At 45.3% G+C, this 25,086-nt stretch overlaps 1 protein-coding gene across 1 annotated transcript in view; it reads right to left on the reverse strand.

The window, feature by feature from the left end:
• The window catches only part of KIF26B (kinesin family member 26B), a 508,474-nt gene that overhangs the window by 252,275 nt on the left and 231,113 nt on the right, over window positions 1-25,086 (reverse strand). Inside the window, exon 4 of the mRNA XM_069545500.1 lies at window positions 10,834-11,003. Within this exon, the coding sequence (XP_069401601.1) occupies window positions 10,834-11,003 (170 nt within the window). The remainder of the gene's footprint in view (window positions 1-10,833; window positions 11,004-25,086) is intronic.

Below are 25,086 nucleotides of genomic sequence, written 5' to 3' on the forward strand. Positions count from 1 at the left end.
AAGAACAAGCTACAGAGGTATTGCCAACAGGGTGGGTGCAAAAGTGCAGAATAGGAAACACATTTTTGAAATAAGTAGTAGATAAAATTGTGTCCTCTCCCCATCCATCTTCTCCTTCAGGACACAGGTCATTCTACTATTCTTTTTAATCGACTCCATGCCACCAAATCCTCCTTCTTCTGCTCCCAATTCAAATCTTGAGGGTATTAACAAAGAGAGTGACTAGTTCCCTCTTTTACTTCTATTTTATTTCCTGTTTGGTTAATTTTCATTGTCAATGTTACGGCAGAATTTCAGCTCCCCACCCGTGAATCACTACCAAGGTATACGGTCATAGAATTCTTAATTGCTCCTCTCATCCTCTCTTCCTTTTGTTTTTCTTTCTTATTTGAGAGTTTTGCTAGGACTATAAAACCACAAAAAGAAGGATTTAGAAGTGTGTAGTCAGCTAGCTGGAGCCCCATCAGGGAGGACAGAATTTCTCTCTCTGTGCATCGCTGATGTTTTCAACCACCAGCGGCGCTTCATTCTTTCCAGGTGACGCTTTACGAGCCAGTCGTGGTCCTCCGTCCCCTGTGATGGCAGTTTTGCTCGGAGGTATGATGCTGGATCTTTACAGTCACCATGGAGGTCCCTAGGTAGTCATTAGGGTGGATTACAAGGTGCCGTGTAAGCACAATATAAAGGTAGGCATGACACAAGTCGCCTGCTCCAAAGGGAATGTTGAGAATTCATTGGATTTCCCACGAGGGTAGACTTTCATCCTTTTCATAGCAAATCTTAGAGAAGGGAATAGCAACCCACTCCAGTATTCTTGCCTGGAGAATCCCATGGACAGAGGAGCCTGGCAGCTACTGTCCATGGGACTGCAAAGAGCTGGACACGACTGAGTGATTAAGCACAGCACATAGCAAATGCCATCTTAACATCATCTCTAGGATTTAGATGACACTTGCAAAGTAGGATCACATTTTCATTTAATCCTCACCATAATCTTATGAACTAGATATGATGATCTCTGTTTAACAGGAGAAACTGAGGCTTAGAGAGATTAAGTCACTTGCCTAAAGTCAGAATGTCAGTGGCAGACTGTGGATTCAACCACAGCCCACTCCATCTTTCTTTATCCAATACTCTTCTTCCTCTCCCCTACCCTTGCATGAGTAGAAAAGACATTCAAATTGTACAATAAGAACCAGGATGCCTAACCCTGAGAATATTTGACAAGAATCACCGGGATCCTTCCATCTCACTGAACTGCTTTGCCTTCTAACATCCACATCGAGGCATGAATTGGATTTTCAGCTGAGGGGAAGCTCTACAAATGATTCCCAGATGTTTTGAGCTGATTGCCAGCACCCCAACTGGCCACACATCAAACAAAGGACTCGTTTAAGTCAGAAAATGCCATATCTCACACATTCTCTGTGGCAGGAGATGAGAAGTGTGGCAAACACTGACCACTTTTTCCTTTAGCAGAGACCATCAGTTCAGAATGGCGTGGACCAAGCCATGAATGTCATTTCTGTTATGGTCTGCACACCTCAAAACAGAACAGTCCTGAAGCTCGCTGGGGTGGGGTACTGGGTGTTAGGGTTATATATTTAAAGTGTTTTAGGATTTTTTTTTTTTAACACAAAGGATAATAGTGTAGAATCGTGGCCACTTTTTCTTCAGCGCTCTCTGTCTCTCATAAACAATCAAGGATTTACTTCTTCACGCAGCAAATACCTTAAACTACTTCCTGGGGCCACTGAAATCTGACGGCGCTAATACACGCTTGACTTCGTGTTCTCCTTTCACATGGCGACTGCTATATATTCAAGTGAAACTGTATTCATATAGCTCTGACTCCTAAACATGCACTGCATCAATATACAAGGGCACGAGTCCCTTCTTTTCTGAGAAGTCCATGGAGTCTTTCCTAAGTAAAGCTATGACTTGACAGAAATAAATAAACAAGAAAACAGGGTAGGTGTTTGGTTCCCACTTCAAGACTTCAAAGATCTCTGCCCTGCCACGGTTTAGCCCCCAAGGAAGGAGCATGAGAGGCTGGTGCCACACAAGCCCAGACCTTATCTTTGAGCAGTTGAGAAGTAGATGTCCCTTTGGATGGACGGAGCACCTCAGTGAGGGGCACCACAGCTCGGCCAGTCAAGTCTGAGCCAGAGGGCAAAGGGCACAATTATGTATGTCGGACCTGACCACAGGTGTTCCATACAAGGGTCAGCAGCAGCCCTACTTCCATGGGAGCTGTGGAAGAGGCAGGCAGGGAGACGGAGTCGGGGAGGAGGAGAGTTCATGGAAGCAAAGGGGAAAGGGATAGACAGTGAGTCAGCATGAGACCCCAGAACAAGCAAGGAGACCAAGGTGCACACATCAATGCAGACAAAACAGAAAAATACAATAATCATCAAGAGAAAGTCCACGAAATGAGCTCCCCAAAGCCCCTCTCATTTTGTTTTTTTGTTTGTTTGTTTGTTTTGTTTTGTTTGTAAAGTTATTCTATTGTAATGGACATGGTGCTGGAAATGAACTTCTAATGTGCACAACTGGGGGCAGAAAGTGTGCCCCGTCTCCACAAAGAATCAGCAGGAGAAGAGTCGGATCTGTGCACCCTGCTCCATTTTTCTCCTCCTGGATCGCCTGAGACCAACTGTGGCGTGTTTAGGATAGTTCTTCTCTGGTAATAAGTGTTGATGCATTTATAATGGAAGATGCGAGCATCCCTAAGGGAACTGTACCTGATGGAAGAACAGAAGAACCGTGAGCAGTTTCACACTCCTCATCCTTCTTTGACTTAATAAGCTCCTTGCAAATAACCAACTACTACTGCTCTGTGTCAGCATGCCCAGGGACTAAAGAAAGCCTTCACTGTGCAAGATTATATATGAAAAGCATCTGCTGTACCTGGTTTAAACAAGGCACTATTTGAGCTGCCTGTCAGCGAGAATGTGGAAAATGGCTTTTAGGAAGGACCTCCTCTGTAGCAGTAGGCTGAGTGAAGCAGCACATTTTCTCAGAGTACCAGGAGCAGATCTTGTGATAGCGGGGTGGGGCGGGTGGGGAGATGAACACAGAGACGCATATGAGGGTAAGGCCTTGGAGGGGTGTCAGCCCACTCAGCTCAGCTTAGCCCCGATTCAGGATCCGAGTTGGTCTAGGTTTTAATGCCACAGCAATCTCTGGCCTCAAAGGGATGCTGGTTAAGTCAGTCATAAGAGTCAGCTGCATGACAAGGGGCCTTGGAAAAAGCCATTAGGTGATATGAGGAACAGTCTAAGAACAAAGATGGAAGAAACCGCACAAGAGGTGGAGATGGACAGAAATATAGTAACATCCCTAAGAAAAGAGTGAGTTCTGGCAAAAGGCAAAAAGTCAGCAAAAGGAAATGAGAAACAGTTTGGCAAGCCAGAGAGAGAAAACAGAGCAAGTGGACCCTACGAAACAACTTTGAGGACAATCTGATATTGAGGTGAACATAAAAATGTATGCAGAAAATTCCAGGAGCTATGTCTTTTTAATCAACAGTAAAAAAAAAAAAAAAAAACACCAAAACTGTGTAAAGATTAGAATCTTCCAGAAGAGAGTCAATAATCACAAAAGAACCCTGTTACCGGAAAAACAGAGGAAAAGAGAGGGAGAAGCTCTAACTAATATGGTGGACCCAACAATGAGCAAGCAGACAGACAGTAAGGATTTGAAAGGGAACGTGAAAGTGAAGCTTGCTCAGTCGTGTCCGACTCTTTGCGACCCCATGGACTATACAGTCCATGGAATTCTCCAGGCCAGAATACTAGAGAAGGCATTCAGTAATCTTAAACAAACAAAACCCACAAAAACAGATTTAAAGGACTTACTGACATTAAGCAAACAGAGAAACGAAAAAATATTAATAACCAGAAATGCCCTTTATATAATTTTACTTGAAATTTTCATTTGAATTTGGTAAAAAGTTACATACAGTCTTACAAAGGTTGTAAAGTAAAGGCAAAAGCTGTAAATAAAAAACTATTACAATAACAAGTGGCGTCTGAAAACCCATGTGCTCACCAACCCCACAGAGATGGCAGTACTAGTTCTGCCAAACTTGAACTTGTCTTAACAAAGCTCATGTGATATCTGGCAATTTTCACTGTTTTTTCCAATACTTGATCTGAATGTAGATTAAAATCCTCCAGAAGTTTTAAAACAACAATGATATGATTATCAGTCAGGTTATTTGGGAAAGAACATCAATGCAAAGATATGAGATCACTTGAAAGATTCACTTAATTTACCAGAGTTCCTGGCAGTTCTAGGCATCATCCAGAAATTGTTCACTGCTCTTCAAATTAAAATTAGGATTCCACTACCTCAACCTGCAATGCTGAGGATTCACCCAAGAGTTTTTATAGGGTTTCATGCATGCACTTCATACTTTTAAAACACAAAGTACATAATTAAGTAACTCTCACCTATAGTCATCATATTGTACATTACAGCCTTGGTACTTAGTATTTATCTCATAACTGGAAGTTTGTACCTTTTGACGACCTTCATCCGATTCCCCTTATAGTTAACACTGTTGTATGGCATGTTTGAACTTGTTAAGAGAGGAGATCATAGGAGTTCTCATCACAAGGGGAAAAAATATTTTTTCTCTTTTCTTTTTTTGTATCTGTATCTGTATGAGGTGATAGGTGTTAGGTAAACCTATGCAGTAATCCTTTCACAATACATGTAAGACAAATTGTGTAAGGTAATCCATGTATACCTTAAACTTAGGGATTCCCTGATAACTCAGTTGGTAAAGAATCTGCCTGCAATTCAGGAGGCCCTGGTTCGATTCCTGGGTCAGGAAGATCAACTGGAGAAGGGTTAGGCTACCCATTCCAGTATTCTTGGGCTTCCCTTGTGGCTCAGCTGGTAAAGAATCCACCTGCAAAGCGGGGCACCAGGATTCCATCCCTGGGTTGGGGAGATCCCCTGGAAAAGGGAACAGCTACCCATTCCAGTATTCTGGCCTGGAGAATTCCATGGACTGTATAGTTCATGGGGTCGCAAAATGTTCATATTTAAAGAAATAAGAAAGTCTGGCAAGGGAGATATAGAAGGACAAGCTCCTGGGGCTTCAATATTTTCTAAAGCAGGGGATTCCCAGGTGCCTCAGTGGTAAAGAATCCACCTGCCAATGCAGAAAACAAAGGCTCAGTCCCTGAAAGGGGAAGATCCCCTGGAGGAGGAAATGACAACCCACTCCAGTATTCTTGCCTGGAAAATCCCATGGACAGAGGAGCCTGGCGGGCTACAGTCCATGAGGTCGCAAAAGAGTCAGACACAGCTGAGCACACAGAGATGCATTTTCTGAAGCCGCATTTCTGAAACTATCTGGTGAAAGAATCTTTTTTTTCTTTTTATTTCTAATTACATTCAAGCCCTACTTTTTCATTCTTAGATTCAACAGGCATAAAACTCCTGTTAACTTGCTACAGAAGTTGCTAAATTGTTCCTCTGAATTTCCACACTTCCCACAGACCAGTAAGTATGTGCCGTTGAGAGACCACACGAGGGGCAGCCCTGGTCAAAAGTATTATTCAGAACTGGAATTCTTACTTTACAGCTGTTAAATCTGAAATGTAACAAGGTCCACTCAGAACTCTACCCATAGCTCCAGAAAGTAAACACTTTAAAAGAAATGTTTGTATCACGGAAAAGAAAAAAAAAAATGTGGACATCTGCAGCCCTCAACAAATTGAGGTTTTGTTGCTGTTCCGCTTATCTTTTCAAACTGATTGCAGGGCCCACTTACTTCTAGGGTTTTATCAGCAATGATCATCAGTTCATGATTCCTGGGCCTACTCATTAGCATAAAGAACAGCATCAAGGCTCACAGTGAGAAGGCACGCGATGACTCCCCACCCCGCCACTTCCAGCTGAGCAGCTTTGGGCCGGAGACTTGACTCAGGACACCTCTTTCTCTGCTCATCAAACAGAGGAAGTGGCAGGATCCACGTCACAAAGTTACTCTGAGGATTAAGGGAGATTTTGCCCACGAAGCGCTCAGTACAGTGAATGATACATACTGAGGCTCAGTAAACGTCAGCCAGGGTTGGCCACACATTTGGCAAATGGCGCCACTCCTAGGTGCAAGAACATGACGCCCAGCCCCCCTGTGCTCAGGAGGAGCTGCGCGGAGTCCAGAGCCCTGCAGACTAGGGGAGGTGTGTCCCTCACATGCTCAAGACGAATGAGTTGAAAAGCGGTGAGCACAGCTGCAAGGAGCTGGCTCTGCCCCCAGTCTCGATACTCCCGTTCTTCCACATAAAGCCTAACTTTACTGTGTTCCACGTAAACACTAACCTGTCTCCAGTTCTGGCACCAGTGGCAGATCCAGATTTTACCCTCACTGAAAGCCACCTCTGCCATCACCTCACACAGCTGCACCGCAGCAGAAACAAAAGCTCATCTGATTGCGAGCCCAGTTTACTGTTTGACAGCATAAGCCCAGCTGGTTTTGACTTCTCACGTGGGTCTTTGGGAACCTAACGATGTGAGGCACCTCCCTGGTTCTCTCTTGACAGTGTGGACCTTGGGCAGATCACTCAGCCCTCTGCTTTCAGTCCCCATCAGTGACAGAGAGGCTGTCAGTATGCTGCCTCCCTTCCTGGAGATATGAGGCCCAACACTTACTGACGAGAACAGCAGAGCAAACAGGGTAATGGGGGTGGGGGGGAATATATATATATATATATGTTCATTCTTGAGACATATATTTAAAGTATACAAATATATATATATATTTAAAGAATTATTCTTTTTCACACAGTACTTCCCCTTCACTATATACTGTAAACCCTTTAAACCCAGGCCATGTGCTTTTTAAAAAAGAAATACTTAGTCTCTTTGCTGCTGCTACTGCTGCTAAGCCGCTTTAGTCGTGTCCGACTCTGTGCAACCCCAGAGATGGCAGCCTACCAGGCTCTTCTGTTCCTGGGATTCTCCAGGCAAGAACACTGGAATGGGTTGCCATTTCCTTCTCCAATGCATGAGAGTGAAAAGTGAAAGTGAAGTCGCTCAGTCGTGTCCAACTCTTCGTGACCCCATGGACTGCAGCCCACAAGGCTCCTCCATCCATGGGACTGTCCAAGCAAGAGTACTGGAGTGGGGTGCCATTGCCATTGTCTCTTTAGTTGATGATATTTTATGCTAAATTCCCTCTTCAATATAAGATGATTTATATTTAGCTGATTCACTTTGCTGTATACCTGAAACTAACACAACATGGTGAATCAACTATACTCCAGTAAAAATTATTTTAAAAGATTTATTTTGCTAATTTATATAATAAACCAATTATATTTCCTATATCTATATGTAAGTATTTCTTATATGAACGTTGGTTACCCAGCTATGGCATGCAAGTTTGCATCTCCATTATTAGTCCTGATCCCTTTTTATTCTATATAATACATATAAAATTGCTTTACAATGTCATATTAGTTTCTGATATAGAACAAAGTGAATCAGCTCTAAGTATATATATAGCCCCTCCCTCCTGAGCCTCCTCCCCGCCTCACCGCATCCCCCTGCTCTATCATCGTAGAGCACTGAGCTGAGCTCTCTGCACTATACAGCAGCTTCCCACTACATCTATTTTACACATGGCAGTAAAAACATGCCATGTACTTTTAATGCCGTAAACCATTATGCTTCAAGTGCTATCAAAATTCATCACAAAGAAAGCAATAACAAGGATTTAGGCAGCCCTCTGAATTCTTTCCAGCTCTTTGAAAGCTCATATCAGAAGTCCCTGCAATTCAGAAATCAAGAGTTCTTGTTTATCAGTAACATCATCTGCAGGGTGAGCCCCAGCCGACATCACTGGCCCATTCATTTGGGTCCATCTTGGTGTTTCCATTCTACTCCTTGGTGTACAAGTAAAAGTCTCAGGAAGGCCATCTGTGCCAGGCGTTCACCATTCTTCCAATCCTCCTCTGATCCACATGAAAGCTGGCCTCCACGCACCTTCTGACCAGCATCCTGGCCTTCCAGGTCCATCACATCTTAACATCCTCTCCCTGCACCCAGGCCTTCCAGGTCCATCACATCTTGACATCCTCTCCCTGACTCTGACAACACTGTTGGTTTCCTCCCAACAGCAAACACTGTTCTCCCTAAACAGTGTTCATCAGGGCCCATAGCCTCTTATTTCTTCCTACGTCAAAGCCTTTTTCTGGGGTTTTGTGTGTGTGTGTGTGTGTGTGTGTGTGTGTGTGTGAGTTAGTCAATCTATAAAAATTTCTGTATGGATTCTGAACTGAAGGCATTTCAGTGTTTCAGGAGATCAACTCCCATCTGGGCACTGAATGTTCTTGCCAGAAACAAGGTTGGGTAGTCACCCAATGCAAGCTTGGTCTCCCTCAGCAACGGGGACCTTGCTCTCTCCCGGGGCAGTGTGAATTGTGACCTAGTTCTTGTTCATTCTGAGCTGAGAGAGCCCTCCCTTTCATCTTTAGCTTTTATTCGGCCTCTGCCCACATAATAGGGTGTTTTATACAACCATCCAAATTCCTCTTTTATGTGATGGCCCATGAGATAGCCGAGGGCTCCCATCTCCAGAATAAACCTGCCAGGACGTGGCTTCCTAGTTCCTCACCATTTGGTCACCCTCCTCCGGACATGTTCTAATAGCCTACCTAGGATCTGGGCTCTTCTGTGCTTGTGGCATTTCCTTATATTCTGTTCCATCTCTTTCTTTTTTCCTTGAATATGACCTCTCAGTAACCTTGCACAGTGGTCCCAGACAACACAGAAATTTACGTACAGAAAGAGCTAACGTGATGGACAGGTGGCCACTACATACATGTTTCCTATTATGTCCTATACATTCAAGTTGGCCCAGTTATTCCTAGGACAACACACATGGCACCAAGCAACAATCGGAACCTCAAAACTAGTCTTCCAACAAGCCCCGTGTGCTGGCTTTAATCCTAGATGTCAGTCTCTGTTCCTCCTCTAACTCACTCCTTTCCTAATCAGAGTCCTTTCATCAGATTTGTGCGTTGGATGTTACTATTCCTAAGGGTAACAAGAGTCAGACACGACTGAGTGACCTCATTCACTTTTCATTTTCATGCGTTGGAGAAGGAATGGCAACCCACTCCAGTGTTCTTGCCTGGAGAACCCCAGGGACGGCGGAGCCTGGTGGGCTGTCGTCTATGGGGTCGCACAGAGTCGGACACGACTGAGGCGACTTAGCAGCAGCAGCAGCAGCAGCAGTGACATCCGTGAAAGTGAAAGTCGGGTGTCTGACTCTTTGCAACCCCATGGACTATACGGTCCATGGCATTCTCCAGGCCAGAATACTGGAGTGGGTAGCTGTTCCCTTCTCCAGGGGATCTTCCCAACCCAGGGATCAAACCCAGGTGTCCTGCATTGTAGGCGGATTCTTTACCAGCTGAGCCACCAGGGAAGCCCATAGTGAATTATCATTTGTATAGCATATACTTTATAATTTACAATCATCTTACTCTTCAGAGCAACCCTGAGGAATAGGTATTACCCTCATTTTATAGATGAGTACACTGAGGCAGTCCAGGAACTCAAACCCAGGTTGATGCTATTTAGTATACACTCTACTGACTCAGGGGCCCACGAATCTTAAGTACAGAAAGTTTTCTCCAGGTAAGTGAAAGCGAAAGAAAGTGTTAGTCTCTCAGTCTTGTCCAACTCTTGGCGACCCCATGGACTGACTGTAGCCTGCCAGGCTCCTTGGTCCATGGAATTCTCTAGGCAAGAATACTGGAGTGAGTGGCCATTCCCTTTTCCAGGGGATCTTCCTGACCCAGGGATTGAACCTGGGTCTCCTGCATTGCAGGCAGATTCTTTACCAACTAAGCTCCCAGGGAAGAGGAGCTTATGAATCTTAGGTACAGAAAGCTTTCTATGGTTCAGTTCCAAGTATCAGAGAATGAGTCACAGAGAAAAAAGCAGAGGAATCTGGTTTCCATTTCTGGCTTTGCTATAAACTACCTCACAGTTTAACTTTGGTCCTCAGTTTCCTCTTTCATAAAATAAGGGATCAAATTAGACCGTCTCTGAAGTGCTTTCCTGCCCAGCTGTCCTTTGTCTCCTGCCCTGTCTCTGCCGTGTTGCTAAAATTAGGCAGAAAACATTGTTGAAATACCTTTCTTTTTTATTTCTCAGCATTCTTTTTTTAAGTTTCTGGAATTAGCTGGATAGTTTGACAACTATGTAGCTAGTCTGTCAAGAAGGAAGAAAACTAACATGCATTTAATAGTTAAATTTTAAGCAGTTCATTTTCTGTAATAAGAATACATATCTGGAAACACCAGCCATGGGGCTGCACCCATAAAAGTCCACATCCCGTGGGGACCATCTTTAGAGCCACATATTCTCAACACAGGTTCTCAACGCAACGTCTGGGGACAGTTTAGGTTGTCACAACAACTCAATAGACATGAGTTTGTGCAAACTCTGGGAGATGGTGAAGGACAGGGAAGCCAGGCATGCTGCAGTCCATGGGGTCACAAAGAGTCAGACACAACTGAGTGACTGAACCACCACCACAACCAGCAAAGGTACCATGGGGATCCGGCAAGTAGAGTCCAAAGACACTGCTGAACATTCTGTAAGCACAGGACAGTCCTCACGACAAAGAATTATCCGGCCCAAGATGTTAAAGAGCTGCGGTTAAGAAACTGTGACTTAAGGAGCGAAGTCTAACGACAGCCCCAAACTCTTGCTGGTGTTTTAGCTAAACTGGCCCACTTGAGAGGCTAACCAGGTGGGCTCACCTGAAAGAACTGAGGCTCTGGACACCTCTCTTACCTGGCAAAGAAGGACGCAGCCACCGAGGTGCCCGAGGAGGTCTCGCTGGCCACGCAGGAGCCCTGCGGGGCGGGGACGCCGCTGCAGGCCGAAGGCTTGTCTGCATTGTAGCGATTCAGCGCCGCCTCTGTTAGGCCTTCCCGGCCAGGCTCTGTCATCAGCTGGGAGATCTGACAAGGAAAACGGATATCGAGCTCATTACCTGTGGCTCATGGCATTTCCTGACCACCACTGGCAGCCTCTGTTTTGGGGTCGATGCCAGAGTGCAGGGGAGATGGGGATGGGGGGTTGGGGGGGCACTGGGAGGAACACATTCCCCACATCCACTCAGTGACACGTGACACGTACACACTACATGTCGTGTCTAGGGCTTCTCTGAGGCCATTTTCCTGCATTTTAGCTAGTATACCTCATTTTCACTAAATGTAATGGAATAAAATGATCCTCTGACATTGTAAGTTTCAATTACGTCTGTGTCTCCCTTCCATTTGGAGGTGAAAGCGGGAGCCATTAATCAACACTGTTTGCGCCCAAGACCAGACCAAAAAGACCAACCAGTGCTGGTTTCTTACCCAGAATGGCCCTCAGTGCTCTCAAATAGACCAGTGGGACAGAGATATCATTTTTATTAAGGCAGAAGTGAACCTGCTAATGAAGCACCTAAGAAATTAAACAAAACACTATTTGTTACTGTTGTTGCTGCTATAGGCAGTCAAAAAAGAGATGACTTGGAGGAGCTCATAAAAATAGATATAGTCTACCACGAATTACTAAATTTTTTTTTCTTGGAGGATTTAGACCATTTCAGCAGACTTAATTTTCCTACTGGTTCATTAAGACAAATGGTTTCCATTTTATTGGCAATAATTGACTTCATGATGCAAATGCTAGTGGATGGGGATGGGTCCATTTTGCCTAAATGCACATAATAGACCATGAAGAACCATACTTCTGGGCAAAGTTAGATACCTGTACAGAAACGTACTTTTGAAAAGTGCTAATCCCATGACAAATGCAACAATTATGCAGGCAAGTCTAAGTGTGCTGTTTTGAAAGCCTGGTACTTTACAACTTCAGTCTACTTACAAAAGGAAAAACTGTTGGTTTTTTTTTTTTTAAGGAAACTTTTTAGTTTCTTTAAAAAAAAAACTGGTCTCCAGGCAGTTCAAACCTCTTAAATGTTGAGTGGAAAATGTTTCTAATTGCCTAGAAAATACAAGAGCAATAAGGCAAAGATCAGGAACAGTTTCTACTTTGTAACTGAGCAGGCCAGAAGGCCAGTGAAAGAGTCCATTTGTTAACCTTTGAACATAAAACATTTGTACTTTCCATTATTAGAAGAAGAGCTATTACTCTTGAGCCCCATAGACTTGAAACTTTGCTCTGCTTCAATTCATGCTCTGACTTGGAAAGCCTTGGCATTATTCAGTTGTAGCTCTGCCAACACACACTTTCTTATTCTCATTCATTAAACGCACGGTAAGGAAACTCAGCCTACATCAGCAAAAGCAAAGAGCAGGCACGAAAGACAGCCAACGGCCTGGAGGGCATCCCCTGCAGAGACAGGGACTGCTGCCCTGGGGCTTCCTATGCTGCCCACGGGGTGTGGGCTCCCCTCAGCCAACTGCCACTCTGCCAGAGGAACGAGGCAGGCTGAAGCGGGGGCAGCTGAAACGATCAGGGACCTGGCCACCACCATGCACTCTCTTGTCAGCACAAAGTGGGTGTTGATGAAACACTGGTGGTACACGATGCCATCCTGGACAATGTCCCCCCATAAAACTCCAAAATCTGTAGCACCATTTTCTTTTCATCAACCAGCTACAATCCAAGAGACACTGGTTTTAATACACAAAGACAACTGAAAAAAAGGTAGGAAACCAGTTGCGTGAGTTGTGCGATTTGTTACCACTTATAAAATGCATTCACTGGCTGTAGCTACCGTCTGATCTTCTGCGTGTGTTGTTTCCTTTTCATTAATGTCACTGTAATCTGACGTTTGGAGGGCAGGGAATGGCATCCCTCTGCCTCTCTAGGTATGAACAGTCCTTGCAGACCCCTTGTGGACCCACAGAGAAGACAGTAGGATGTGTGGCAAATAACATGACGGCCTAACCCAGAGGCACGGGCTTCCGGGCAGTTCCAGGCTCCTGAGTCTGGCCCAGGAGGAGTGCGAGGGTCCTGCGGGCACACGGCTTTTCACAGCGTCACCCAGCAAATGAATTTCCATGCACTGGCCTCCTTAAAAGAGAGCTATTGGCTACCTTGTGCCAAGCAAGAAACTCTAACTCTTAGAGAACTTTAACCCTAACTCTTAGAGAACTCTTAATGGACATGGGACGCTCAGTTCTTAGGCCTCTAAATACAATTACTCAATAATCAGTTGCTTTTATTTTTATTTATTTATTCGCCTGCCTTGGGTCTTAGTTGTGGCACAAGGGGTCTTCGATCTTCGTTGCAGCAATCAGGACCTTTTGTTGGTGGCGTGCAAACTCCTACATGCAGCATGTAAACTCCCAGGTGAGGCACGTGCAGTCTAGTCCCCTGACTGGGGATGGAACCTGGGCCCCCTGCATTGGGAGCATGGACTTGTAGCCACTGCACCACCAGGGAAGTCCCCTCAGTTGCTTGTAGAAATTAGAGAATGTTTTAGAGCTAGAAGTGATATCAAGGTTATCCTGTTTTTCTTAATTAAGGAAACTGAGGAGCAGAGAAGTGATTTGCCCAAACAAATGTTGGTTGAGACCAGGATTCTGACCCCAAGGCCAGCACTAGCCCTCTTCTCCCTCCTCCCTTCTTTCTCCTAATCAAAAGAAAAATTTTACACATATAGAAAAAAAATCAAATAATGGTCAAACATATGACAGGGATTATAAAAAACAAAATTTAACATTTTATATCTTAGAAAATATACTTTAAAAGAAATCAAATAATACAGAGAATTAAATTGCCCATGTCCCTGGTTCATTGCCCTTCCTCCTGGTTCCCCCTTTCCAGACACGTCAGTGTTGTGATTTTGGTGGGGGCCAATACTTTGGCCACCCCATGCAAAGAACTGACTCACTGGAAAAGACCCTGATGCTGGGAAAAACTGAAGGCCAGAGGAGAAGATGAAGGCAGGATGACAAAGGACGAGATAGTTGGGTGGCATCACTGACTCTACAGACACGAGTTTGAGCAGGCTCTGGGGGTGATGGACAGGGAAGCCTGATGTGCTGCAGTCCATGGGGTGGCAAAGAGTCAGACACGACTGAGCAACTGAGCTGAACTGAGTCCATGCTCTTCTTCACCACATGCCTTCCATCACATCACAGCCCCCAAGAGCTTGGCTGAGCTCGCCCTGTGGTTCCTTTGGAGCATTCTCTATGTCTTGTTCTGCTTGTTGCAAAATGGGAAGGGGCACCCTCCCAAATGTCAACTGCTGCATGATCTCCCCACCTAAAAGTTCATGTTATTTGTAATGAACACCCAGTGTCTTCTTCAGGGATTACAAACTTTTAGAAATAATATACAAACAGCTACAGTAGTGCTAACGGACCTCCCCCTCAATCTCTGCACTCCAGGATTCCAGCCTCCCTCAAGTTTCTCCATCAGGCTCCTCTTGCAACAGGGTCTTTGCACATGCCTGCACTCTCCATCTGGAATGCTTCTACTTTTCCTTCAGATTCGAGCTCAAGCATCACTTCTCAGAGAAGCCTTCTTCCAATCTCCCTCCAGCCTCTGTGGAACTTTTACAGAACTGCAGTCCTTCCTTCAATATCTTTACCTTGGTTTCTAGCATGCATTCAAGAGCAGGTCACTGGGGCTTCCCTGACAGCTCAGTGGTAAAGAGTCCTCCCGCTAGTGCAGGAAACATAGGTTGGATCCCTGGGTTGGGAAGATCCCCCAGAGAAGGAAATGGCAACCCACTCCAGTATTCCTCAGAATACTGGACAGAGGAGCCTGGTGGTCTATAGTCCATGGGGCTGCAAGGAGTTAGACACAACTTAGCCACTAAACAACAACAAACAGCATGGACTCTCACTACACAAAAGCCCCAGGATAGTGGATCAAGGGTTACCACTATATTCCCAGAGATCAGCACAATGCTGGGATGTCCAAAACATATTTTTGGAATAAATCTGAGCTATTATTATTTCCTACTTCTCATATTTATCTAATTAAATATTTTTCCTTAAGTCCTTTACATAAGAAGGAAGTCTTAGTTCTTTTTAAAATATCACTGTATTTCTATTTCGTTTGCCTATTGGGATATACTAGTATTTTCCCTCTCCCTATCACCACCGGTAGCGTCCTGGCTCCATTCTGTGCTAGTTTAGGGATCAAGAGCTGCCTCTTTTTCAGAACTGTAATTCATTTGTTCATTTCTTCACATGAACAACCACATATGGGGTATTTAGTACATGCCAGGTACTGTGGCAGGCACACACGCTATTTCTTACAGTCTCCTGTATCTTCAATATTTACTTTTTTCCCCTTGAAAGCTGTGTATAACTCACTGGCTCACTCGCCATCAGTTTCATATACAAAGATAATCCACAAAATAGCTGGCCTAAAGCATAACTCCTATCTGTTCTCTCTCTTTTAGTCAAATCTTTATGATTCTGAAAAATAGCCCAACTAGGTTTGCTCTCAACAGAAGCAATGATAGCTGCTTTAACTGAACAAATAAAATCATATTCTAGACTATTCTGAAAGAGAGGGAGCCCCCTTGTCAGATAAGCAAAGATTTTTCATATACACACTGGAGCATGGGCTTTAAAATGCTGGGTTTTGATGGAGCTCTTCTTACCATGGTACTGTCATGCTTGCTATAAAAATGTCCCTTTTCTTCAACCCCTCAAACTACACGTAAGTTGTAACTGAACTGTTCCACTATAAAAGAAACAGGTAATTGGCTGAAATTTGGCTATGAAACAACTATTCCCATCCAAATTCTTCCTGTGGCTCTCTGAAATTGTGATAGCTTGTCATTGTACTGGTCATACATTAAGCAGAGAAGGCTAAAGCTTCATATCTATGATGGTTACAGGGCCACTAACAGAAAAAAAAGGTGGCCCTAATACCTGTTGACCTCTTTGGTGATAATGAACCTCTTCTTCCTCTTACAAACCTCATTTGAAACTATCAATATTAGGTTAGGCAGACAAGTTGGCTATTATTCCCATCTCACAGATGAGAAAAGAGAGTTTCAGGGGAGTCAGTAATTTGTCCAGGGCTGTTCAACCATTAAGTAGGGAAGTTCAGATGGAAATGCAGATTTCTGACTATATTCTTTATTCTTTTCTAAAATTACTGTAAGATCTCATCTCAGTGACTAAAGTTTACTGAATAACCTGGGAACCAGACTTGGCAGATTACATGGAATAAACTTTACTTAGTCACTGACCTCCGGAGAAGGAAATGGCAACCCACTCCAGTACTCTTGCCTGGGAAATCCCATAGACAGAGGAGCCTGGTGGGCTACAGTCCAGGGGGTCACAAGAGTTGGACACGACTTAGCAACTAAACTACCACAGTCACTGACCTCAAGAGATCTGAAAGAAAGCTAGACCAAAAAACTTGCAGTCAGCCAAAGAAAGACAATGTTTCCTCCCCCTCTCCAAAATAAGGGAGGAAGGGATGTAGGAATGTTGTCTGTGATTTGGCAACGGGGAGCTTCCGAAATGTGTTTCTAGCCAAATCTTTAGGTCAAAGAGGTCCTCAGGGAACCGGAAGGAAGGAAGGTGTCTGCACTCACCTGCTGGCCTTCCTGGGTGAGCAGGTGCTAAACCTGGGTCCCTCCCAACCTCCTTCTGAAGGGAAGAGGCCCCGGGTGGGCTCACGGGCTGCAGCCCCGGTCATACAACACGAATGACTGAGAGAGACCTCACTGTGAACTCCCTCCACCCCACCGCTTCCTGAGCCAGAGCTGGGTCTCAGGAGCCACATGAGGGTAGACCCTATAGCCCCTGAGGGATTCCGATCTCCTTCCTTGATCATCCCTGTGACAGAACTAACACCGCCCCACCCCGCATTCCCGAGCCGACCCTCCTGGGCGGCAGACCACCAACCTAACATCACTCACTCTTCCTTGGGTTCTGAATTTTATTTCAGGGCAGTGGCCTTTCCCCCCAGCCAGGGGCCCCCTGCACTTCAAAAGCAAGTCTCTCTGAGAAGGGCCCGCTCTTTCGCTGCCAGCCATAATGAAGGCTCTGTTCTGGACAGATCTGCCCGGAAGACTCTGCTCCTCTACAGGGCGAGGAGAACCCCAACCCCTTCACCAGCTGTGCAGCAATCCCACCTTTGGTGGGGCCAGGTAAGTGGGCGGCATGTGGGGTGGAGCTGAGGAGTGGACTGTAGCGGTCGGTCCCACGGAGCCCTCACTGCAGGCCTGTGGAAGCTGGATTCCAAGAGGCTGATGGTCAGAAAGCCAGGGTGCCTCCTCAGGGGAGGGCGGCGAGTGAGGAGAAGCCAAGACTGGATCCCGATTTGTTTGATTCTGAGACATTGTCAGCCCGTTCTCCACACTTTGTCCAAGCACCACCCTGGCTTTAACTGACCCCTCACGGTGGCTCTGGCGGCCCCCTCCCCACAGCCCACTGTGTGGGGAAATGCCCAGACAGCAGCAGCGGACAGGAACAGTCTGCAATCAGAAGCCTTCTTTTCAGAAAAGGACTACCGTTTACCTCCGCTTTTCAGACGGCCCTGAATTAATTTCTTCTCTCACGACACTGTGAAAGCTACCAGACTCTTCCTGGGAAAATTCGGATCCCCAAACCTCATTCTCACCATATTAACACGTCTAAAAAATGTACAGTTCTAGGGGAAAGGATTTGTTATCTTGATTATGTGGGTACGTTGGAGCCTAGAAGCAGCAACTGAAAACTTGCCAGGGGGTTCTAGTCACTAGCTTTAGTGGGACTAGATTTTTACCGCAGGATTTTGTTTGGTTTAGTTCTGATTAAAACCTGTGATTAGCTCCCCATCTCAGTTACACTGGATGGTTTCACTAACACAACAGTATCTGACTTTCAAAACACCACATCACATCCCTCGAGTGGTGGTCAATTAAACAGGAGACGGGCAGTAGAGGAAGCAGGCACAGGGAGGAGGAGGCCTGTGTATCTGCACACGTGCGTCTTTGTCCACATGGGGTCTTTGGTGTGCGTGGGAGTCCCCACTAACATTCCTGTGCACAGGGAAGTGCTCACAGACCTCACAGATAAAGCTCCTCCCTTACGTTTCATCTTAGGCAAGAGTCATGTCTTACAACCATATTTACATTTTTGCACTGACACCTCAGGACGAGCAGCCACATACTGGTCAACAAAGAAGTCTCAAGTCTTACATTCGGTTATGACCGTGACCACAGAAATCAAGACAAAAGATGTTTGGCTATTATCAACCAAGGCGGCTTTCACATTGCAAATCGCAATCTATAAGCCATTGACCTTTAACTTCCCCACCGACAGGAAGGCATCTGAGAGCTTCTAGAGTGTGACAGGTTGGGGGTTCATCTTAAATGGCATTATTGACCCAGAAAGCCATCTCCCTTTGACTCTGCTGAGGCAGCAGAAAATACCACAGTATCCATTTCCTGTGTAGAGACATTTATGGACAGCAAACGCATCCCACTCAGTCATTGTATTTAATGACATTATGACCCTAAATCCCAGGATATAACATGTAAAGCATTTTCTCTAAGGCGATTAATATTGGGGTAGCTCCTTTATTGTTATTTACTACTTACACTGTTACTTAATATTTTTTATGATTTTGAAAACAGTTGTTATTTTAGGCACAAAGTCGTGTCCGACTCTTTCTCGACCCCATGGACTGTAGCCCACCGGGCTCCTCTGTCCATGGAATTTCCTAGGCAAAAATACTGGAGTGGGTTGCCATTTCTTTTCCCAGGGGAATCTTTCTGACGCAGAGATCGAACTTGCATCTCCTGCATGGGAGGCGTATTTTTTTTACCATTGAGCCACCTGCAAAAATAGTGATGCTCAATAAATATTTTTGATGAATGTACAAGCTAATTCAGTTATCCTGAAAGTGACTGGACCCAGCTAATGCCAGCCCTTGGCCTTGCCTATGCTGTCAGCCGCTGCACTCTTAGAGATTGAGGCCAGCAGAATACACTTTCAAAAAGCCTATGTAAAATATAGATGAGATTAAACACACCTACAAAGGACCTCCAAACCAAAGGGAAACAGTTACAGCTGACCACATAGACCCTGCATTTCAGTCATAGGGTAATAGGAAGCTGTGATAATAGGGTAATAGAGAACAGTGTCCTCCTCCGGTAATCACATTGCAGTGAGATAGACTGAATTAACTTACTTAGTTTTTGCTCATATCAGAGAGTGGGGGGAGAGAGAATTTTTCTCCCCTTTCTGTATATGAGTCTTTGCTTTCACTGGAGGAATGTGTCAGTCCTCACTGAGTCACTTCTGCGGCTGGCTGTAACAGCCTCTGGCAGAGGCCCCCTCCCCCGCAACCCCTCCCCTCGAAAGCAGGCTCCCCTTGGGGAAGCAGCTGCAGTTGGTGAGGCAAGGACAGTAGCACAGAGGACTCTTGCCAACAGCCATGGATGTGTGTCTCTTACTTTGGAACCACTCCTTCTGGGGACCAAAGTGCTTCCTTCTATGAGTTATGTTCATTTGATCCTGGCAGGCAGAGAAACAAGAGGAATTACCAACCCACTAGGGAAGCACTGGGATGTCTCCAAAGCCTGAATGATCTCTTCTTCTGCAGTGTCTGTGCAGGTTAGTGTGGCCTGGGCTGGCTGCCCTCAGCCCTCACTGAGCTGTTCCACTGCGCTCTTTCCTTGTCGTGCTTTCTGTCCTGAGTGATTGGGCAAGCTTGATCCCATTTCAACCCTAATCTCCCTCTGCCCGCCTGTTCCCCCCCTGGAAAGCAGACCTGCCCGGAACAGAAGGGATGCATGCCGCAAAGGCGCTCTGGTCCCGTGCGCAGTAGAGAGCATCCTTCCTGAGCAGGATTTGTAAAGAGGGCAGAGCTGATGTCACAGCACAGGTTCTTGCTAAGAAGTCTCAGCAGACACTGCAGCAAGTTAACTACTGTTGGCTCTTTCTGCCTGAAGAAAATCTACTGAAGACTAAAATGGGTTTCCCACTAATCTTGTCTAAAGATGTTTTAACAACAACCACAAAAGGACAAATATTGTATGATTCCAATTGTATCAGACACCTGGAGTAGTTAAGTTTATAAAGACAGAAGGTAGAACGGTGGTCGCCAGACGCCTGGGGAGGAGGACGGGGGAGTTGGAGGAGGAAAGAGTTTCAGTCTGGGAAGATGGGCAAGGTCTAGAGATGGATGGCAGCAATGACCGCACAACACATGAACACACGCAATGCCACAGAACTAACGGCAAGTTACAAATTGTTAAAATGGCAAATTTTATTGTGTACATTTTACCACAATTTAAAAAAAAAAAAAAACAGGCCACCAGGAGACTGCTGACTAAAGGGACAGCCCAAGAATCTACTCACTGAAAGGACTAAGAAAAAAAGCCCATGGACAGAAACCAAAGCTGGAAGGACAGTGCTCCCCTTAATTCACAACACGGCCCCACAACCACAATAACATCTCCAGGGTTCAACTCAATCATTTGGTTGTACCTGAAACTTCAGAGCTCTTAAAGCAATGCCTGGCACATAGCAGGTGCTCTAAATATTTCCCGAATATTGTAGAATCATTTGAAGAAGTAGTTCAAGAGGAGATTGTCCTGTAGTATTAGAGACTGTGCTGGAACACAGGCCTTTGCTGGAACACAGCAGAGGTGCTGAGATTTTCTCCATGTGAGACTCACCTAAGGGACAAAAGATTCTCTATCCAGAAACACCAAAGGGGGAAGTTTAGGTTATGTCTATTTTACCACAATAATAAAAACAAAGGAACAAAACAAAAACACCACAGCATCAAAGAGTTAATCCTCTTCAGTTTGCCCCCGGTGGCCTGTACCTGCTTTGTCATTTTAGAGGACTCTGAGGGTCTAGGCCAAGTCAGAGAAGGGGGCCGAGTCCTCCAGGGACTCTGAGGGTGAGTTTGCAGGGTCCAGAGACTCTGAGGGCGAATTGCAGGGTAGCCTCGGTGACAGGACCCCACCAGCATATGCCCGCAGCCTATAGGAGACAGGGTCAGCCAGAGCCCTCAGCGACAGAGGCAGTCGGAGGGGGAAACCAGGAGAGCCAGAAGGGGCTGAAGAAAGCCCCCAGCAGAACTGGACCCCTGGGTGAAACCCCATTTGAATTCTGCACACTTGCCAAGTCAAATGCTATCATTCCTCATCTTCACTCAAGTGACTTCACTCACATCAAGTCACACCTGAACTGTGGGTTAACATTCTTTCCATGATGGAGTATTCTAGAACTGGATTGGTTCAGATCCTCTCCTATGCCACTGTGGACTTTTAGGCATTCATGCTTTGGTTAATTTTCTTACAGCCCTAGGCATGCTGTCCACAGAACAGAGGCAGTGCCACATAACCTGAGCCTGGTCCCAGATCTGACCCCGTCCTCACGGCTCCCAGGCACACAGATCACCTCTCAGACCCTTCGGCTGCCTTAAGTCTGATAAACTCCCCATGCTGTCCAGTCACCCCCTCCCCCATCAGCACCAAGAGGCCATGATGGGATTCCTATGTTCCAGGGCTGGATGTTTGATTACCCTTATTATCTTAGCTTGCTTTGGCTATAAATTTTATTAGTGGCCATAAAATTATCCATCCACAGCGTTTGACTCAGTGACCTCTTGCAAAAGAGAATTGCACACACCGGTGCTACCGGGGCCTGGGAGAAGCCACCTTTTCCTCACCCGTAATTTACAGCCTCGCCTTCATCCAGGGTTCTGCCCTGTGTGATGAGACTCAGCAAACAGAGGGGGCTGCTTGTGTTTCATGATACCCGTTATCGGGGCTTAAATCTGGCCCCTCAGCACAGGGTGACTGTCTTCTTTTATTCTTTGCACTGCTAGAAGGCAAAGGGGCAGGGCCACCCAAAAGCTTTAGAAAAGACTGAGGTACACGGTGCAGCAATGGCCAGGCGCATGTCTGTTTTGAATTCTTCCCTTAAATTTCTTAGTTCTGAGATGTGCAGCTCAAGGCAGAGCTCAAATATTCCTTTAAAGAATATCTGATAATAAATGATAAAGTCTTACCATTAACCTGATAGTATTTCTACATATGCTTGTTGTTGTTTTGTTGTTAAGTCACGTCTGACTATTTTGCGACCGCCTAGACGGCTAGCTCCCCAGGCTCCTCTGTCCATAGGATTTCCCAGGAAAGAATACTCGGGTGCGTGGGGTGTCATTTTCTTCTCCAGGGGAATCCTCCCAGCCCAGGAATCCAACCAGTGTCTCCTGCATTGGCAGGGGGATTCTTTACCACTGAGCCACCAGGGAAACCTATTCCTACATACAGATACACGTAAATACGTTGACTGAAAATACTTTTAATACTTACTCCTCAAGTATGCTTTGTGGGGTGGTTTGATAACACATTCAAAGCCAAATAATGATACTTGGAGTCGAGCTAACGTGATGAGGTTAGTTTCAGCCTGAGAGAACGCTGAAAAATGACATCAGACATCCTAATGGAGCATCGTCATATTCCTTACTGTTTTTGAGCCAGGCTCTATTCTAAGAGCTTTGTATATGTGTTGCCATATCTAATCCTGACCACAACCTTATGAAGGAGGCACAACTGTCACCAAATAATTGTTTAAACTCTGTCTGCCACATGGAAGAAGTCCGGAGGAGGTAATGTCGCCAGCTTCCCTTTCTATCCTTGAGTTTTCTATCTCGCACTGATCACATCCAGAGAATTCACAGCTCTCAGCTATGGCTGCCCCATTCAGAAAACGTGTTAACAGTCAATGAGTTGATGAAGAGCAGAGGAAAGGATCATTTGAATAATTTCTCAATATGCACACAGACTTGCTCTATCCAATGTTTGGTGATTTTTATGATCAAAGGAAAGTAAAATCAAATGGTCTGAATCTTGATGTAATTGAGTTCACTTTCAATTTGCAACTAAGCAAATTCAGACTGAGTAGAGCAGTCAAAGGGAAAAAGCACAACCCTCATCAAGGGTTAGGCCAGAGGTGACTCTTAGCTCGGCTCCCAAGACCTGGAAGGACTACTGATTTTTCCATGTACTGAATCATGTGGGCTACTCTTTTACTGGGGGAAGGTTGCCATTGCTCAGGGAAGCCCCAGTGGCTCAGTGATAAAGAATCCACCTGCCAATGCAGGAGATGTGGGTTCAATCCCTGGGTCAGGAAGATCCTCTTGAGGAGGAAACGGCAACCCACTCCAGTATTCTTGCCTGGAGAATCCCAAGGACAGAGGAGCCTGGTGGCTACAGTGCATGGAGTCACAAGAGTCAGACATGACTTAGTGACTAAATCACCACCACCTACCATTGCTCTCCACTCTAAACACTTCCAAGAGCCAGCGCCCCAGGAAGCACGCCCTGAGCATGCTTCCCCACCCTGAATGATCAGGGCCACCCCTCCATATGGTCCCCACACCTGCCCTTACATCAGAGCATTTGCTTTATTTCATTTTGTAACTGCCTGTCACAAACAGGTCTCTCTTCCCGACTAGACGGTGAGCCCAGTGAGGATACATACTGGTTCTACCAGAATGGCACAGTGTCTGGATATGGAATATATCTAATAAATACACCAATTAATACATTAATGAACAAACACAAATAAAAATGAACTTGTTATAATTGGGAAAGGATTGCTGGAGTTTTGTTTGCCTTTGAGCACAGTTGTGAGCTCAGTCCCTAAGTCGTATCTGACTCTGCAACCCCATGGACTTTAGGCCACCATGCTCCTCTGTTCATGATTCTCTAAGCAAGAATACTGGAGTGAATCATCATGCCCTCCTCCCGGGGATCTTTCCAACCCAGGGGTCAAACCCATGTCTCCATCATCTCCTTTATTGGCAGTTGCATTATTTACCACCAAAACACCTGGGAAGTCCTTGCTTTTGAAGGATAAACATTATTTTCACCTGGTTTTTAAAACTGTGAATGGGCTATATAAACTCTGTTCAATAAGAATAAGATATTTCAGCATATAACTTCATTCAATACAGTGGTGACACAGATGACTAGAGTGGGGAAGAAAAGGCCAACAAAACAGAGGCCAAGGGACAGAGAAAAAAGGAAAAAAGAGATAAACAGGAGAAGGGGAAGAAAGAGAAGAAGAAAAGGACATTACAGAAAAAGATTTTTAAAAAGCAGAGGAGATCAGCTCCTCTCAGCCAGCTTGAGTTGAGCATGTGACAGCCACAGGCAGGGAGCTGGAATTCTCTGGACTATTGGGCAATCGATCCCAGGAACGCAGTTTCCGAGAGAGACAAAGTCAGGCTCGCAGGTTGAAGCCCCTCTGCCTGTCCTTGGCTCTTCCTGGCACCAGGCAAGAGTTTTAGCTACACCCAGAACCCTGAGGTACGTGAAGATAAAAGGTGCAAAGGAAGAAGCTTAAAGACTCATAGGAACTGCCCTGGTAATCCCGTGGCTAAGACTCTGTGCTCCCAATACAGGGGGCCTGGGTTCCATCCCTGTTCAGGGAACTAGATTTCACATGCTGAAACTAAGACCTGGCACAACCAAATAAATAAATATGTTTTAAAAGACCCATGTCACAAAATTGAGCCACTCTGTCACCCTTTTCTAATTAAAAAACATAGTTCTAACTTCTGGGGCAAAAGAGGGGGCTTGGAATTGCTCAAATAACTTTTACAGATGGCATTGTTTTATTAGTTATGGTTCCAAGAGAAAACACAATAAGATTAAGAAACTGAACATTAGATTATAGAACTGATGTAGTAGTTAATTCTAATACAGACCGTGGCCTTTCCATCCAAGCCTGACCTGCTGTGTTTATACAACATCATGCAGCTTTAGGAAGCAGTCCCTTCCCAGAACATACCACTGTTCTTCACCTAAGTCTTGGCTAATGCTTGGAAAACTTTCAAGAAACCAGCAGCGCGTTATGGCCTGGAATTTATAATGTGCATTCCTTGTAGGCACCTCACTTCCTCATATTTTCCTTGAGCTCTCGTGAGAAAAAGAGGGACCTGAGACAATACTTTTCTGTACGTGACCTACCAAGGTCTGCAGAATGGCCACTTCACTAAATGCCAAAGCAAGCTTGCATTCTGGGCCAAACCAAGGGGACAATGTTGGGAACTTGACAAACAAAGGCATGTACACACACACAGACACATACA

The sequence above is a fragment of the Ovis canadensis genome, chromosome 12 (genome assembly GCF_042477335.2).
Source record: "Ovis canadensis isolate MfBH-ARS-UI-01 breed Bighorn chromosome 12, ARS-UI_OviCan_v2, whole genome shotgun sequence".
Lineage (NCBI taxonomy): Eukaryota > Metazoa > Chordata > Mammalia > Artiodactyla > Bovidae > Ovis > Ovis canadensis.